The sequence below is a fragment of the Pan paniscus genome, chromosome 4 (assembly GCF_029289425.2).
Source record: "Pan paniscus chromosome 4, NHGRI_mPanPan1-v2.0_pri, whole genome shotgun sequence".
NCBI lineage: Eukaryota > Metazoa > Chordata > Mammalia > Primates > Hominidae > Pan > Pan paniscus.
The window spans coordinates 71,462,921-71,479,545 of NC_073253.2; the positions used below are offsets into that span (position 1 = coordinate 71,462,921).

The following is a 16,625-nucleotide window of genomic DNA, read 5'->3' on the forward strand; positions in this document are numbered from 1 at the left end:
AATACTGATACATGCTACAATTGGATTAACCTCACAAACATCATGCCAAGTGAAAGAAGCCAGATACAAAAGGTTTTATACTGTGATTCCATTTGTATGAAATTGCCAGAATAATAAGTACCATAGAGACAGAAAGTAGACTGGTACCTGCCAGGGGCTGAGAGAGAGGGGAATCAAGACTAACTGCTTAAGCAGTGGTTTCCTTTCTGGGGTAATGAAAATGTTTTGGACTGAATTGGGTGATTGTTGCATAACATTGTGAATGTACTAATATTGCTAATTTACTCACCAAATGAGTATCATGAATCAATGTCACTAATTACTCATGATAAAAATGCTTGCATAACACAGATATTGAGTTTCTATAATCCTACTCTTTTCATTCTACTGCCAAATTTAAATCATATATATTTTTATTGGATTTTCCCATGCGCTTTTTAAAAATATATTGGAACATGTACCCCATTTTATGATTTTTAAAGGACTTTTTTTAAACAAATAAAGGGAAGTAAAAATAAAATGTTAACAGTCATTATAACAGTAATTATTTCTGGATGATGAGGTTGAGTGATCTTAATTTTCTTCTTTATACTTTTTGGTATTTTGTAAATGTTCTTCAAAAACATGTATTAGTTTGAAAATCAAATAATAAGTTATAATATAAAATAAACACTTCCGTAAGCTATCTGATTCACTCCACTATAATCATACCTCAGAATGTGCAATTCCTCCTTAGATTTCCTAAGCCCTTGTTTGGAGCACTGATTACAACATGCTGTAAGAGCCTGTTTCTATGTCTGTCTCCCTGTAGACTGTGAGTGAAACAAGGTTGAGACTCAGCCTTACTCAGCTCAGAGAAACCAAGACTAAGAACATACCAGTTATGGGAAAGACATTCAGCGATTGGTTGCTGAATGCATGAGTCAACTATCAGTCTAAACTTTACTTCTGGAAGCTCCAGACAAAAGAAGAACGCCTTATATTAACATACGCTATCAGTGAGTGCTGAATGACTCAGGTGCTCGAGTGACATCAGTCAAAAATAATCTGGTTAAAAGCAATCTAGGACTTCCTTGGGAAATAGTGGAAAATGCCAAGGTTAAGTCAGTGGGATCAAAGAATCATAAAGATTATTAAATCCAATCCCATTATTTTTCAGACGAGGAAATTGAGGTTAAAAAATGGGAAGTGACTTTGCCACAGCCGCACAATCAGACCAGAACCTAGGGCTCCTGGGTCTCTGTCCAGCTCTCTTTTTATAATGCTGGAGTATGGCCAAGAAGGCCAGGTTTGGGAATCAGACCAGGACTTAATCACATACTCTCCTCCCACTTTCCCCACCCTGTTTCTCTGACCATCCATAACACTACTCAAGGAAATAAACCATTGTCCATTCATAAGAAGGGATATCATGCAGCAATTAAAAATAATGTTGTTTCTAGAAGAACATTTAATATCAAAGAAAAACACTCATCATATGTTGTAGTAATTGTTTTAAGTAATAAAAAAATCCTGAGCATATATATATACTACAATTTAACTTTTATTTAAAAACACACTATGTATTCATCTCCCTATCTCTATCTGTATGTACATATACACAACAGACAGAGGAAAATATTGCTGCAGTCATAATCTCTGGCTGATGGAAACATGTACCCAGGGTTAACTGAAGAAAGTCTTGGCTCTGCCTCGTTGATTGGAGAAATTAAGCCAGGTTATTTGGAATAAATCTTCAGATCTGTATCTGGCTGGGTGATTAAGTGGTAAGCCAACTAGTTTGAGTGGGAGTTTAGTAAGTACTTGGTTAAATGCAGCAGAAATTGAGACAAGAAATCCAAATAGTACAGGTCAGGGCAAAGACAGGATTAATTACCAAAGAAGGCATGCTTGACAGAGAAAGCTGGAAGCAGCAGTGAAGATTGGTTGATAGAAAAACAGGGAAATGCATGTCTGATCTAAACAAAAGAAGCTGAAAGCATGAGCAGCAGAGCTTGCTCTGAGAATAGAGTGGCTTGTATGTAGAAGGCACATAGTAAATAGTGCTGGATCAGAAAAGGAAACTTCACTAGAGAATGAGCTGGGCTGAAAGCTTAGAGTTAGATGCCTGGGATTTCCTGGAGACCCTGTGTAACCGAGTACCCCATTTTTCTAAGAAAAGGAGAATGAGTTACTATTGTTTTATTATTTTCTCTTTTCCCCAATTCCCTCTGTTCCCCACTTCCTACTTAGCCCTTTGGAAATGCAATTATAACCTTTTATCTCCCCTTCACCAGACACTCCCTACAGGGCAAGTTCATCTGTTAATAATGATATGCTTAGAAGCTCCAGAGAGGAACTCTCACCCACCAGGAGACTGCCTTGAGAGGTAACAGTTGATTTACAATCCAAAGTATGCCCACTGTGAAACTCTCTCCCACCTGGAGAATTTTCAGCCACCTTACAGCCTATTTCTGCCCATAAAGATGCCAACTCAACTAACCAGTAGATAAGGCACCAAAGTGAGTATGCAGACCCCTACCTGCTCACTTCTGCCACTGCATAGGCCCCCTGCTTTAAAAGTGCCCACTTTCTACTCCAAAAGCAAAGCAGTCCCTTTAAGGAGGAAAGCCTGTCCTTATTCCCCTAAGTTAGCTTTGGAATAAAAAGTCAGTTTTATTTTTATACCAGACCTTGCTCATTTTAATTGGACTCTGCAAGCTGCAAGCAACTGAACCTGCATTTCGGTTACACCTGGAGGTGGGGCAGTGGGTCTGTTTGAAAATACAAAAAAATTAGCTGGGTGTGGTGGCGGGTGCCTGTAATCCCAGCTACTCAGGAGGCTGAGGCAGAAGAATTGCTTGAACCTGGGAGGCAGAGGTTGCAGTGAGCCGAGATCGAGCCACTGCACTCCAGCCTGGGTGACAGAGCGAGACTCTGTCTCAAAAAAAAAAAAAAAAGAGAAAATCATTCTTATTATATGGTTTGACCTCTCAGTCTGGTTGCACTGTGCTTAGATTTTAGCAAGTAAGACAGAGTGAGCGAGAGGTATACATACTACAAATGAGAAATCCTAATTCCCACCTTTCAGCCCCAGATTAGAAGAGACTAACATCAAACTATGGTTTTTAAGATGCCGAAAGAAACAGCTTAGTAGTGTCTTCCTATGTGCCCTGGACCTAAAATAAATAAATCCAGATGAAAGGAATGTCAGACAGAGAATTGAGCAATTATCAGAACAATGTTTCCTTTTTTTTTTTCCAAATATATTTTCATGGAGTTTCAAGAAAGATGAGAAATTCTATGCATATTCCCCGCAAAGATCATTTTCATAGAATCTGTGGACAGGAACTGCGTGGATAATTACTAGGAGCAAACACCTGTACTCTCATTTAAAAGGGGAGTACAGCAAAGAATAAATACAGGAAGAGGAAAATGTAAAGCTTTGTAAAATACAGATGCAAGATACAAAAAATTATGAACCAATAGAAACTCAAGTCTAAGATCTACTTCTAAACAAGTTCAAAGTAATATAGTATCAATAAATATTTTAGAGGTATTAAATTCTTACTGACCTTATTCATAAAGTTAATTTATCTCAAAATATCTTCCCTTGGGGAGTAGCTAAGTGACAAATATTATTTATTTATAAAACATTTCAGCATTTAGCATATTGTTTTTCAGAGACTTGAAAGAGTTTCTATTGTTTCATATTTTCATTGCTTTTACTCATATTTTACTAAGCTAACAGCTTCTCAATGAACATAGTTGAGGGACATAAAAACTTGTACTAACCTAGAGGTCAGCACTGGTGTGGTATACCCAGTGTCTTTTCTCAGCAAGGTACAGAAAGAACTACTTCGATGATGGTCTGATAAAATATATCCATCATGAAATTCCATGGGATTAGGTCTATTTACAACTGCCCTAATGACCAGTGCACTGACCAGGAAGTCAGGGTCAAGGGGTGGCTTATTAAGAGAGCCATCAAGATGAGAGAGGCCAAGACTAAGGCAACCACTGCTTAGAGAGATTGACAAATCTCCTCATGGGAGATACTCAGGAATTTTATGTAATTCCCAAAGAAAAAAGAACTGTTTAACTTTTTTCCAAAGCATCAATGACTTCATTTGTTCCCGACGTGATTTTTGTCTTTACTGTTCCTTCCACTTCTTACCTTCACTCTGGTAAGTCCTCAAGGACAGCAACGTTAAGAAGAATGTTGTCTGAAAGATTGCAAATAGAGCCATCAGTTCTGGTTTTCTGAAAAAGATAAATTATAAAGAAGGAAAATTTTATTTAATTTTCAATACTGGCAAGTTTCTTCGAGCCAATTGTGTTAGATGAGGCAATAAAGGCTCCCATACTTCTCCCTTGCCTGTATCCATGCCTCTTGTCATGGTACTTTAGAGTCCCCCCAAAATAGGAAGACTATATTTCCCTGCCCCATGGGACCTTTTTGGGTCTATAAATGAGGCATAAGTGATAGTGTGCCAGGTAGGATGGTGTGCCAGTTTCTACCTACTCTTTTGTGTTTCTACCTTTGACATGAAAAGGGCATTTATGGGCTACCCTACTATATTAGTCAGTTTTCACACTGCTGATAAAGACATATCTGAGACGGGGAAGAAAAAGAGGTTTAATTGGACTTACAGTTCCACATGGCTGGGGAGGCCCCAGAATCATGGCAGGAGGTGAAAAGTACTTCTTACATGGCAGCAGCAAGAGAAAATGAGTAAGAGGCAAAAGTGGAAACCCTTGATAAGCCCATCAGATCTCATGAGACTTATTAACTATCACGAGAATAGCACAGAAAAGACCGGCCCTGATGATTTAATTACCTCCCCCTGGGTCCCTCCCACAACACGTGGGAATTCTGGGAGATACAATTCAAGTTGAGATTTGGGTGGGCCCACAGCCAAGCCGTATCACCTACTGGAACCGGAAGAAGAATGAGCAACACATGAAACAGAGAGGGCCACCTCAGCTGCTCTAGCTGAGACCAGCCTAGATCAGCCAGCAGCCAGCCAACCCCAGACAAGAGCAGCTGACCCCAGGTGAAAGAGCAATAAATGCTTATTGCTGTGTGCCACTGATGGTTGGTGGCAATGGATAACTGATCAACCAATTCATTCAGACCAAGCAAAGATTGGTGAAGAAAGGTCAAGCAGAGAAACAAGAGTTAAATATGGACCACGAACTCTGATTAGAAAGAGAACAAATACAATAGTCTCAAGAGAGCTAAATTTAAATTAATTACTTGGAGGTGAGGGCATCTCCATTCTTCCCTATCTCCAAATACAATAGTCTCAAGAGAGCTAAATTTAAATTAATTATTTGGAGGTGAGGGCATCTCCATTATTCCCTATCTCCAAATACAACAGTCTCAAGAGAGCTAAATTTAATTACTTGGAGGTGAGAGCATCTCCATTCTTCCCTATCTCCCTCATTAAAATTTAACCTAGGTTAGCATATTCTCCCAAGAGACAGTTTTTCATTATTCCAAATAATTTCTGGTTTTCCTTTCCTTAGAAAAGAATTGTAAAGAGCCAAAGAGCTTCAGTGATTCATCAGGTACTTTGACCACGGGAAAAATCTGAGGACATCAAGAATAAGGCTGGATGACCTCAAAAAGGTTAATACGTTCTTAATTTAAGAACAAATGGGTTAGTCAGGGGAAGCACTGAATTTCACTTTTCTCCTTCAAACTCTGACTCAGCAGAGGGCAACAATGAAACAATTAATTTGAAACCAGTTTTTGCCTCTGTCCAGCCACCTGGATTTTATCAAAAGCCAGCAATTCAGTAAACCAGATAATCAATTGTTACTGCCTATGTCCTCTATTTTAAAAAATAATACTTTACAGATAAGTGGGAACAACAGTGAAGATAAGAAGAGGGTAAACCACATTATCGAATTATTCTAGGGTGGTCAGACCTGTCTATAGCTAAGCACAATTGCAAACAGAAGCAAAAGTCTGCAAAGAACAGGTTTTGTTTATATTCCTTTAAGCACCTCTTTCCACTGCTTTCTATTTTTGGCAAACAAGTCATTCATACTTCTCCAAAATCTCTACTTAAAACTTCAAATAGAATACACTGAGGGAGGGACTTCAAGATGGCTGGCTAGAGGGACCTGGCACTCACCTCCTCTTAAAAGGACCAGTACAATAAGTAGATAATCACATGTTGAATAGAGCATCGAAGAGAAACCACTGGAATTCAGCAGGGAAGTGACAGAGAACCCCTTAGAAGGAGAGAGAGGTAAAGCAGATGACCCAGCCAGGATTGGCTCAGAGCAAGAAGAAACTCCCCAGTGCCAGGAAAAGTTAAGTGAGAGATCCCCAGTGGTTCATATTCCTACTGTGAACTCCTATAATCCTAGCCACTAGACAGCCCCTCCACCCTTGCCAGCCCTGAGACTAGCATAGGGAGCTCTCTGGAGCCTGTGTGATGGCATTGCTCCAGAGAGGGAGTGCATGTGGGGTCCCCGCCCCCTCCCTCTCATCAGCACAGGACCATATTGAGAGCCCACCTCCATTAGACTACATCCTGTGCTGGGGCCAACAGACCCTGCTCTCCACATTCCTGCAGCCCTGCGGACATCACCCAATATCCATTCAGAGGGCTGTGGTGTTGTAATGCTGGCTGGACCCAGCAGTGTGGCTGTGTCCCCAGCACTCTACCTCACTCAGTCTATACCCGGGGGAACAACTGGTGCAGCTACCCTCAGAACAAAAGGGAAGCTACCCTCAGAACAAAAGAAGCCAAAGCATGTGCTCCCAAAAGCCTGAGAGTCCATTACTTGGGGTCACTGTCACTGACAGCAACTCTAACCTGCACCCCACCTCCAGCATCAGGGCTGCCACCCACCTGCATGTACTTTTAGGGGGCCTGGGGACCAGTCCACCCCACCAACCACTGTCACTAGCACTGCCTGAGTGCATTGTCCAGGGCCCTGGGGATCAACTTGCCCCACCTACCACAGCGAGCATTCATGCACAACATCGGGAGGCCTGAGGACAGGCTTGCCACGCATAGCACCACCCTCACTAGTGCCTGCACGCCTGCACACATGAAGCGGGGGCCTGGGAATTGATCTGCCTTGCCCACCACCTCTGGCAGCCACTCACACTTTCTGGAGTCCTGAGGACAACCCCCCCTCTCAGCCTGCTGGTGCCCACATACATCATCCAGGAGCCTGGTGATTAACATGCCCAGTCTAACACCACCAGCATCTGCACCTGTCTCCTGGAAGCCTGAGCATGAGCCTGCCATCATCACTGCCACCAGAACCCACCTGCACACACTACCTGGAGTCTGGGAACTGGCCTGCCACAGCCCATCACAGCCACCACCAGCACTCATGTGTGCTGCCTGGGGTCCTGAGGGCTGACCAGACACAACTACCATTACCAGCATCACACATGCTGCCCAAGGGCCAGAAGATCTGTCTGCCTGCCTGGCCTACCACTGCCACTGCTGGCACCCAAGCAAGCCACATGGAGGCCCAAGGATTGGCCCATCCAACCCCACTACCACTGGTGCTTCTGTACATCAGGTGCGCATGTGGGGGCCCAAGGACCAACACAGTAGGCCTGGTGCCACCACCACCAGTGGGGCTCAACAACCAGCCTGTCTGGTGTCCCCATCCTTAACAAAATCTCACCACAGCTTCCACTAACAACAGCAGCCTAAGCCACCAAGGAACTCACAGACACTACTAATGCTGATTACAGCCAAATATATCATACAGAGACTACACTACTGTGTCCAGCCAGAATCAAAACCTAAGCACTCTCTCTACCCAACCAATACTATTGATATAGCTATAGGAAAAAAACTTTTCCCTATGAAAGCAAAGCAAATCCATAAAATTACAAACAGCAACTCTTTCACCAGATGCTCAGATAGCAATGTAAGGACACAAGAAACATAAAAAAGCAAGGAAACGTGATACCTCCAAAGGAACATAATAATTCTCCAGCAACAGATTCCAATGAAAAAGAAATCTATGAAATGTCTGAAAAAGAATTCAAAGTAATGATATTAAAGAAACTCAGAGAGATACAATAGAACATAAACAATTCAAAGAAATCAGGACAATTCATATCTGAATGAGAAATTCAACAAAAGAGATATCATTAAAAGGAACCAAACAGAAGTCCTGTACTTGAATAATTCAATAATTGAAATAAAAAATACAATCAAGAGCTTCACCAGCAGACTAGAAAGAATTTCTGAACTCGTATACAGGTCTTTTGAAATAACTCAGTCATAAAAGCGACAGACAGAGAGAGAAAGACAGAGATACAGACAGACAGAGAGAAGAATTTAAATGAAGGAAGAATGCCTACATGACGTATGGGACACCACAAGGTGACCAAATACTCAAATTTTTGGTGTTCCATAAGGAAAAGACATGGGCAATGACATTGAAAATCTATTTTACAAAATAATAGCTGAAAACTTCCCAATTCTTGCACGAGATACAGACATCAGATACAGAAAGCTCAGAGATCCCAAAAGATATTCAACCCCAAAAAAGTCAGTCAAAAGTCAAAGACAGGGAGATAATTTTTTAAAAAGAAAGAGAAAAGCATCAAGTCATATATAAGGAAACCCCCATCAGACTAACTATGGATTTCTTAGCAGAAAACTTAAAGGCCAGGAGATAAGGGGCTGATATATTCTAAGTGCTAAAAGAAAAAAAAAAAAACTTCAGGCAAGAATACTATTCAGCAAAGCCATCCTTCAAAAATGAAAGAGAAATAGTCTTTCCAAGATAAGCAAAAACTAAAGGAATTTATCCCCTCTACACCAGCCCTACAAGAAATGCTTAAGGGAATCGTATATCTGGAAGTGAAAGGATGATATCTACCATCATGAAAACACGTGAAAATATAAAACTAATTGGTAGAACAGACACACAAATGAGAAAGAGCTATGACTCAGATATATCCACTGCAGAAAACCACCAAACTGCAATGATGAACAATAAGAGAGAAAGAAAAGAAAAAAGGATATAAAAAACAACCAAAAAACAGTTAACAAAATGACAGGAATAAATCTTCACCTATCAATAATAACCTTGAATGTAATGTAAATGGATTAAATTCCCCACTTGAAAGGTGTAGGCTGAAAGGATTTTTAAAAATGACCCAACTACATGCTGCTTACAACAAACAAACTTTACCCGTAAAGATACATATAGACTGAAAGTGAAGGGATAGGAAAAGATATTCTACGCAAATTGAAATCAAAAGCAAGTGAGAGTAGCTGTATTTAGATAAAACAGATGTTAAGAACCAGAAAAAGAGAAAAAGAAAGTTGTTATATGTAATAAAGGGCTCAATTCAGCAAGAAGATATAAAAAATACCAAATATATGTGAACCCAACACCAGAGTATCCAGATATATAATAAAGCAAATATTACTAAATCTAAAAGGAAAGATAGACTCTAATACAATAATATTTAGGGATTTCAGTATCCCTTTCTCAGCATTGGACAGATCATCTAGACAGAAAATTAACAAAGAAACACTGATTTTAAACTGCACTTTAGACCAAATGGACCTAACAGACATTTACAGAACATTTTATCCAACACCTGCAAAATATACATTCTTCTCATCAGCACATGGAATAGTCTCCAAAATAGACCATATTTTAGACCACAAAACAAGTCTCAACTAATTTTTTTTTCTTTGAGACAAAGTCTTGCTCTGTCACCAGGCTGGAGTGCAGTGGCGCGATCTCAGCTCACTGCAACCTCTGCCTCCCGGGTTCATGCGATTCTCCTGCCTCAGCCTCCTGAGTAGCTGGGACTACAGGCACATGCCACCATGCCCAGCTAATTTTTGTATTTTTGTATTTTTGTAGAGATGGGATTTTACCATGTTGGCAGCATGGTCTCGATCTCTTGACCTCATGAACTGTGCCCGCCTCAGCCTCCCAAAGTGCTGGGATTACAGGCATGAGCCACCACACCTGGCCATCTCAACTAATTTTTAAAAACCAAAATCATATCAAGTGTTTCCCCAAACCACAACAGAATAAAACTAGAATTCAATAACAGGAGAAACTTTGGAAATTTTCTTTGGAAAAGTAGCTCCTGAAGGACCATTGGGTCAATGAATTAGTTAAGGACATAAAAAATGTCCTAATCACGCCTGTAATCCCAGCACTTTGGGAGGCTGAGGTGGGCAGATCACCTGAAGTCAGGAGTTCGAGACTAGCCTGGCCAACATGGTGAAACCCCATCTCTACTAAAAATACAAAAATTAGCCAAGCATGTTAGCAGGCACCTACTCGGGAGGCTACTCAGGGGGCTGAGGCAGTAGAATCACTTGAACCCAGGAGGCAGAGGTTGCGGTGAGCCGAGATTGTGCCATTGCACTCCAGCGTGGGCGACAACAGCGAGACTCCATCTCAAAAGAAAAAAAAAAAAAAGTCCTGAAAATGGAAACACATCATGTCAAAACCTATTAGATAATGCAAAAAGTGTTATGAGGGGTTTACAGCATTAAATACCTATATCAAAAAAGTGCAAAAATTCAAATAAATAACCAAATGGTGCATCTCAAGGAAACTGAAAAGCAAGAAAAACCAAACCCAAAATGAGTAGAACAAAATAAAGAGCAGAACTAAATGAAATAGAGACTAAAAACATAATATAAAAGATCAATGAAACAAAAGTTGTTTTTTTAAAATGGTAAACAAAATTGATAAACCTCTAGCTAGACTAGCCAAGAAAAAAAAGAAGATCCAAATAAATAAAATCAGAAAAGGGAAAGCAGACATAACAACTGATAACACAAAAATACAAAGCATCATCAGAGACTATTATGAACAACCGTATGCTAACAAATTGGAAAACATAGAGGAAATGGATAAATTCCTGGACACACACAATCTACCAAGATTGAACCAGAAGTAAATAAAAAACCTGAACAGACCAATGAGAAGTAGTGAGATAGAATCAGTAATAAAAGTCTCCCAATAAAGAAAAGTCCAGGACCAGATGGCTTTACTGCTTAATTCTACCAAACTTACTAAGAAGAACTAACACCAATTCTCAAAGTATTCAAAAAAAATTAAAGGAGAGGAAATTCTCTCTAACTAATTCTACAAGGCTCACATTACCCTGATACCAAAGCCAGACAAGGACACACAAAAAAAGAAAAATATAGGCCAATATCCCTGATGAACATGGAAGCAAAAATCCTCAATAAAATACTAGGCAAATAGAATCCAACAACACGTCAAAAAGATAATACACCATGATCAAGTGGGATTTATCCCAGGGATGCAGGGATGGTTCAACCCATGCAAATCAATAAATGTGATACGTTACATCAAAAAAATGAAAGACAAAAACCATATGATCATCTCAATAGATGCAGAAAAGGCATTTGATAAAATTCAACATTCCTTCATGATAAAAACTCTCAACAAACTAGGCATAGAAGAAATGACCCTTAACATAATAAAGGCCACATATGACAGACCCACAGCTAACATCATACTGAATGGTGAAAAGCAAAATTTATTCTCTCAGAATTGGAATGAGAAAAGGATGCCCAATTTTACAACTCATATTCAACATAGTACTGGAAGTCTTAGCTAAAGCAATCAGGCAAGAGAAAAATAAAAGGCATCCAAATTGAGAAAGAAAAAGTGTCCCCATTTACAGATGTCATGATCTTGTATATATAAAAACCTAGACTCCACAAAAACTTCTTAGAACTGATAAATGAATTCAGTAAAGTTGTAGAATACAAAATCAACATAGAAAAACTAGTAGTGTTTCTATACACTGAGAACAAACTGATTGAAAAAGATATCAAGAAAGCAATCCCATTTACAATAACTACACCAAAAAACCTAAAAATAAATTGAACCATGAAGGTGAAAGATGTTGAAGGAAAACTACAAAACACTAATGAAAGAAACTGGAGAAAACACAAACAAATACATTCTCATAAATTGGAAGAAATAATATTGTTAAAATGACCATATCACCCAAAGCAATCTACAGATTCAATGCAATCCCTATCAAAACATCAATGACATTTTTCATAGACACAGGAAAAACAATTCTAAAATTCATATGAAACCACAAAAGATCTCAAATAGCCAAAGCAATCCTAAGCAAAAAGAACAAAGCTGAGACCTCACAACACCTGCCTTCAAAATATACTACAAAACTACAGTAACCCAAACAGCATGATATTGGTATAAAAACAGACACATAGACCAATTTATGAGATTAGAGAACCCAGAAATAAATTCACATTTTTACAGCCAAATGATTTTCAACCAAGGTTCCAAGAACATATATTGGGGAAAGGACACACTCTTCGAAAAATGGTGCTGGGAAAACTGGATAGCAATGCAGTAGAATGAAACTAGATCCCTATTTCTCATCATAGACAAAAATAAACTCCAAATGGATTATACACTTAAATATAATGCCTAAACTATAAAAATACTAGAAAAAAACATAGCAGAAACGTTTCTGAACATTGGTCAAGGCAACAACTTTATCACTAAGACTTCAAAAGCACAGGAAACAAAAACAAACACAGATAAACAGAACTATACCAAACTAAAAAGTTTCTCCACAGCAAAAGAAACAATCAACGGAGTGAAGAGAAAACCCGCAGAATGAGAGCAAATATTTGCAAACCATTCATCTGACTAGGAACTAATATCCAGAATATGCAAGGAACTCAACTCAACAATAACAACAAAAATTCCATTAAAAAGTGGACATATGTTCCAAATAGACTTATCAAAAGAAGACATACAAATGACCCACAGGTATATGGCAAAAATGCCCAACATCAATAATCATCAAGGAAATGCAAATCAAAACCACAGTGAGGTGTCATCTTACCCCAGTTAGAATGGCTAGTATCAAAAAGGCAAAAATAACAAATGCCAGCAATGATGCAGAGAAAAGGGCACTCATACACTGTTGCTGGGAATGTAAATTAGAAGAGCCATTATAGAAAACAGTATGGAGGTCTCTCAAAAAACTAAAAATAGAACTACCATACAATCTAGCAATCCCACTACTAGGTATTTATTCAAAGGAAAAGAAATAAGTATATAAAAGGGATCCCTGCACCCCCATGTTTGTTGCAGCGCTATTCACAATAGCAAAGATATGGAATTAAACTAAGTGTTGTTCACCAGACGAGTGATACAGAAAATATGGTATACATACACAGTGGAATACAATTCAGCTATAAAAAGGAATGAAATACCGTCATTTGCAGCAACATGGATAGAACTCAAGGTCATTATGTTAAGTGAAATAAGCCAGGCACAGAAAGAAAAATATCACATATTCTCACTCATATGTGGGAGCTAAAAAAAAAAAAAAAGTGGATCTCATGGAAATAGAAGATAAAATGATGGTTACCTGAGGCTGAAAAGGGTTAGGAAGGGGGCAGTCAACAGGCACAAACATGCAGTTAGATTGGAGGAACAAGGGCTAGTGTTCTACAGCACCACAGGGTGATGATAGCTAACAACAACATATTGTGTATTTCAAAATTGCTAGAGGAAAAAATTTCTCCAACATAAAGAAATGATAAATGTTTCAGGTGATAGATATCCTAAAGACCCTGATTTAATTACTACGCATTTTATGCATGTACCAAAATATCACATATACCCCCTAAATTATGTACAATTATTATATATACAATTTTTTAAAAGATAGCTGGAAGAGGCTGGGCATGGTGGCTCACGCCTGTAATCCCAGCATTTTGGGAGGCTGAGGTGGGAGGATCACCTGAGGTCAGGAGTTTGAGACCAGCCTGGCCAACATGGTAAAACCCCATCTCTACTAAAAACACAAAAATTAGCCGGGCATGGTGGCATGCCTCCATAGTCCCAGCTACTCGGGAGGCTGAAGCAGGAGAATTGCTTGAACCTAGGAGGCGGCGGTTACAGTAAGCTGAGATGGCGCCATTGCACTCCAGCCTAGGTGACACAGCGAGACTCCATCTCAAGAAAAAAATAAAAATAAAAATAAAAAGATAGCTAGAAGAGAGAGTTTTAAATGTTATCAGAAAGAAATGATAAATGTGTAAAGTTTTGAATATGCTAATTACTTTGATCATTATACAATGTATACATACACTGAAACATCACAACTGTACCCCATAATTATGTATAATTATTCTGTGTCAATTTTAAATAAAACTTCAAATGAGTTTGTATTACAACTGAATATTAAAGCCAGGGGGAAAACTAATTCTAGAGGAAATAGTTTCTAGTCATAACCAAGGGGAAGTCAAAGAAAAATCCTCCTAAATGACACTCACTTTGAAATTTAAAATATCCCTTATATTCTGTGGGCTTAGTATCTCATCCTCTTCACATTCATATCATTTGAGGAATGCAAGGTGTTCACCACTGAAAGGAAATCTTATCTCATAAATTTAAAAGCAGATGATTCAGAGAATGATGTGCATGTTGCCAAATGTTTTTTAAAAAGGACTACTTAAAATGTTTCTAAAATTTTGATGTTTTCCTAGAATATCGAGTATTTTACATGTCACAAAAAATTAAGGTTATAGGGCAGAAAAACTTAAGACTAAAAATTAGAAGCCACTTGCCATTTAAGGGTAAGCAGAAATTAGAGAATAAAAGCTGTCAAGCAACACAATGGAAAGACATGAGTATTTACAAAAGATGTATTTCTATGGTTTGGGTACCACAGAAGAGCCTTTGAGAATCATCAAGATAGTCTTGTCTGGGCCAGGCATGATGGCTCATGCTTATAATCCCAGCATTTTGGGAGGCCGAGGCTGGAGGATCACTTGAGGCCAGGAGTTCCAGACCAGACTGGGCAACATAGCAAGATCCATCTCTACAAATAAAAATTAAGATTACCTGGGCATGGTGGCACGTGCCCCTAGTCCCAGTTTCAAGGGAGGCTGAGTCAGGTGGATCCCTTGTTTCTGGGAGTTCAAGGGTGCAGTGAGCCATGATCACACCACTACATTCCAGCCTGGGTGTCAGAGCCTATCTCTAAAACCAAAAATAAAAGATCACAAGATAGTCTTGTCTGGAATTCCTGCCCTTTATACTGTCTCTCACATATGTCAGGCTATGAATCCTAGAAGGTTAGCTTTTGCGCTCAGATTCCCTGTTTTCTTCTGTCATCAGTTCACACATGTTGGGCAGGGGCAAGCAGGACACAGTAGTCACTGCCTACACATGAGCAAAGTGATTATTATTTCCAGCAGTGGGACTGGACAAGGCCACCCCCTGTGTTTCAGGCCCCAGGCCACCTGAGGACCACAGACAGAGGGAAGATGAGTCCTAGCTACTGTCCAAAAACCTTCTGCTAAAATCAATAAAGTATATCAAAACGTGCAGAACAGGAATCAACACCTGGCAGAACATTCCAGAGACACTGTGGAGCCTCTTTGATAAATGCCATAGGAACAGGCTTCCTCATGGCTGACGCAGTGTGAAAAAACACAGACACCAATGATTCCAAGTTAGCTGCTTCCAAGACCCAAGAAGTCCCCAGTTCTATACCTTGTAAATAAATTCTCCTCAAGTTGTCCTATTCCAAGTGTGCCAACTGTTTCCTGATGGATGGGACCCTGACTAACACAACGAAAAGCCCAGAGGTGAGGGAGAAAACTCTGCAAAGACCCTGAGGTTGGGGGCTGCTTGGAGGATTTAGGGAACGAGGAGGAGCCAGGTGTGGCTAGAGAGGAGTGAACAAGCAAGCTGGTGAGAGCCAGAGAAGACATCTAGAGGGCATGCAGACAGGCAGAACAGAGCAGGCAAAATATGGGAAGAAACTGGGCTTCTGCTCTGGGCCAGATGGGAGCCACTGTAGATTTTAAGCAGAGGAGTAACGCGGTCTGGTTTACATTGAACAGAAGCCTGCAAGGATGAGAGACTGAAGGGAAGACAGTGAAGTGAGGGACAACAGTGAAGTGAGGGACAACAGGTGGGGGTGGGGGGTGTGGCGGTGGCAGTGGGGGTTGGGGGGGTTAGTGCAATGGTCCAGGCAAGAATGATGAGGGTCTCAGAGCAGGTGACAGCCGTGGAAGCAGTGAGCAGTGGTAGAATTTGAGAATGATTTAAAAGATAGAGCTGACAGGACAGGGGTGGTGACAAAGTGACACATCATGGATGGCTACAACAGTTTTGACCAGAGCCCCTCGAAGAATGGAATTACTGTTTAAGGAGGAGCAGAGGAGTGTGGGAGTAACAGACCTGGTGGTCTGTATCAATAGTTCAATTTGCCACATGTTAAGTTCAAGATGCTTATTTCATCTCCAAGAAAAGATGTCAGGCAGCTAGCCGGATACACAGTTTGAAGGTCTGGGAGTGGTCCTGGCTAGGCATATACATTCAGGCATCCTCAGTGCTTACACATAGTACTTAAACCCATAGGACTAGACCATCACCAAACCGGAAGTACAGACAGAAAAGCTAGGAGGTCAGCGCACGAAGCTCTGGGCTGCTCCACACCCTCTACTGTGGCCCCTCCTGCAGATCAAGTGAAAATCCAAGATTGGGCCAGGCTTTCCTAGCTTGCCTCAAGGGTGAGGGCTGTGTGGTGGGGGTGAGCAATCTGCACAGCCCCTGCAGCCCCGACA

The 16,625-nt window shown here is 40.1% G+C and overlaps 1 protein-coding gene across 2 annotated transcripts in view; it reads right to left on the reverse strand.

Annotated features, from left to right (window-relative positions):
• The window catches only part of OSMR (oncostatin M receptor), an 89,309-nt gene that overhangs the window by 62,546 nt on the left and 10,138 nt on the right, over positions 1-16,625 (reverse strand). For both annotated transcript variants that reach the window (XM_034960149.3, XM_024928756.4), the window contains exon 2: positions 4,157-4,242. In XM_034960149.3, the coding sequence (XP_034816040.1) occupies positions 4,157-4,229 (73 nt within the window). In that variant the 5' untranslated portion in view covers positions 4,230-4,242. The remainder of the gene's footprint in view (positions 1-4,156; positions 4,243-16,625) is intronic.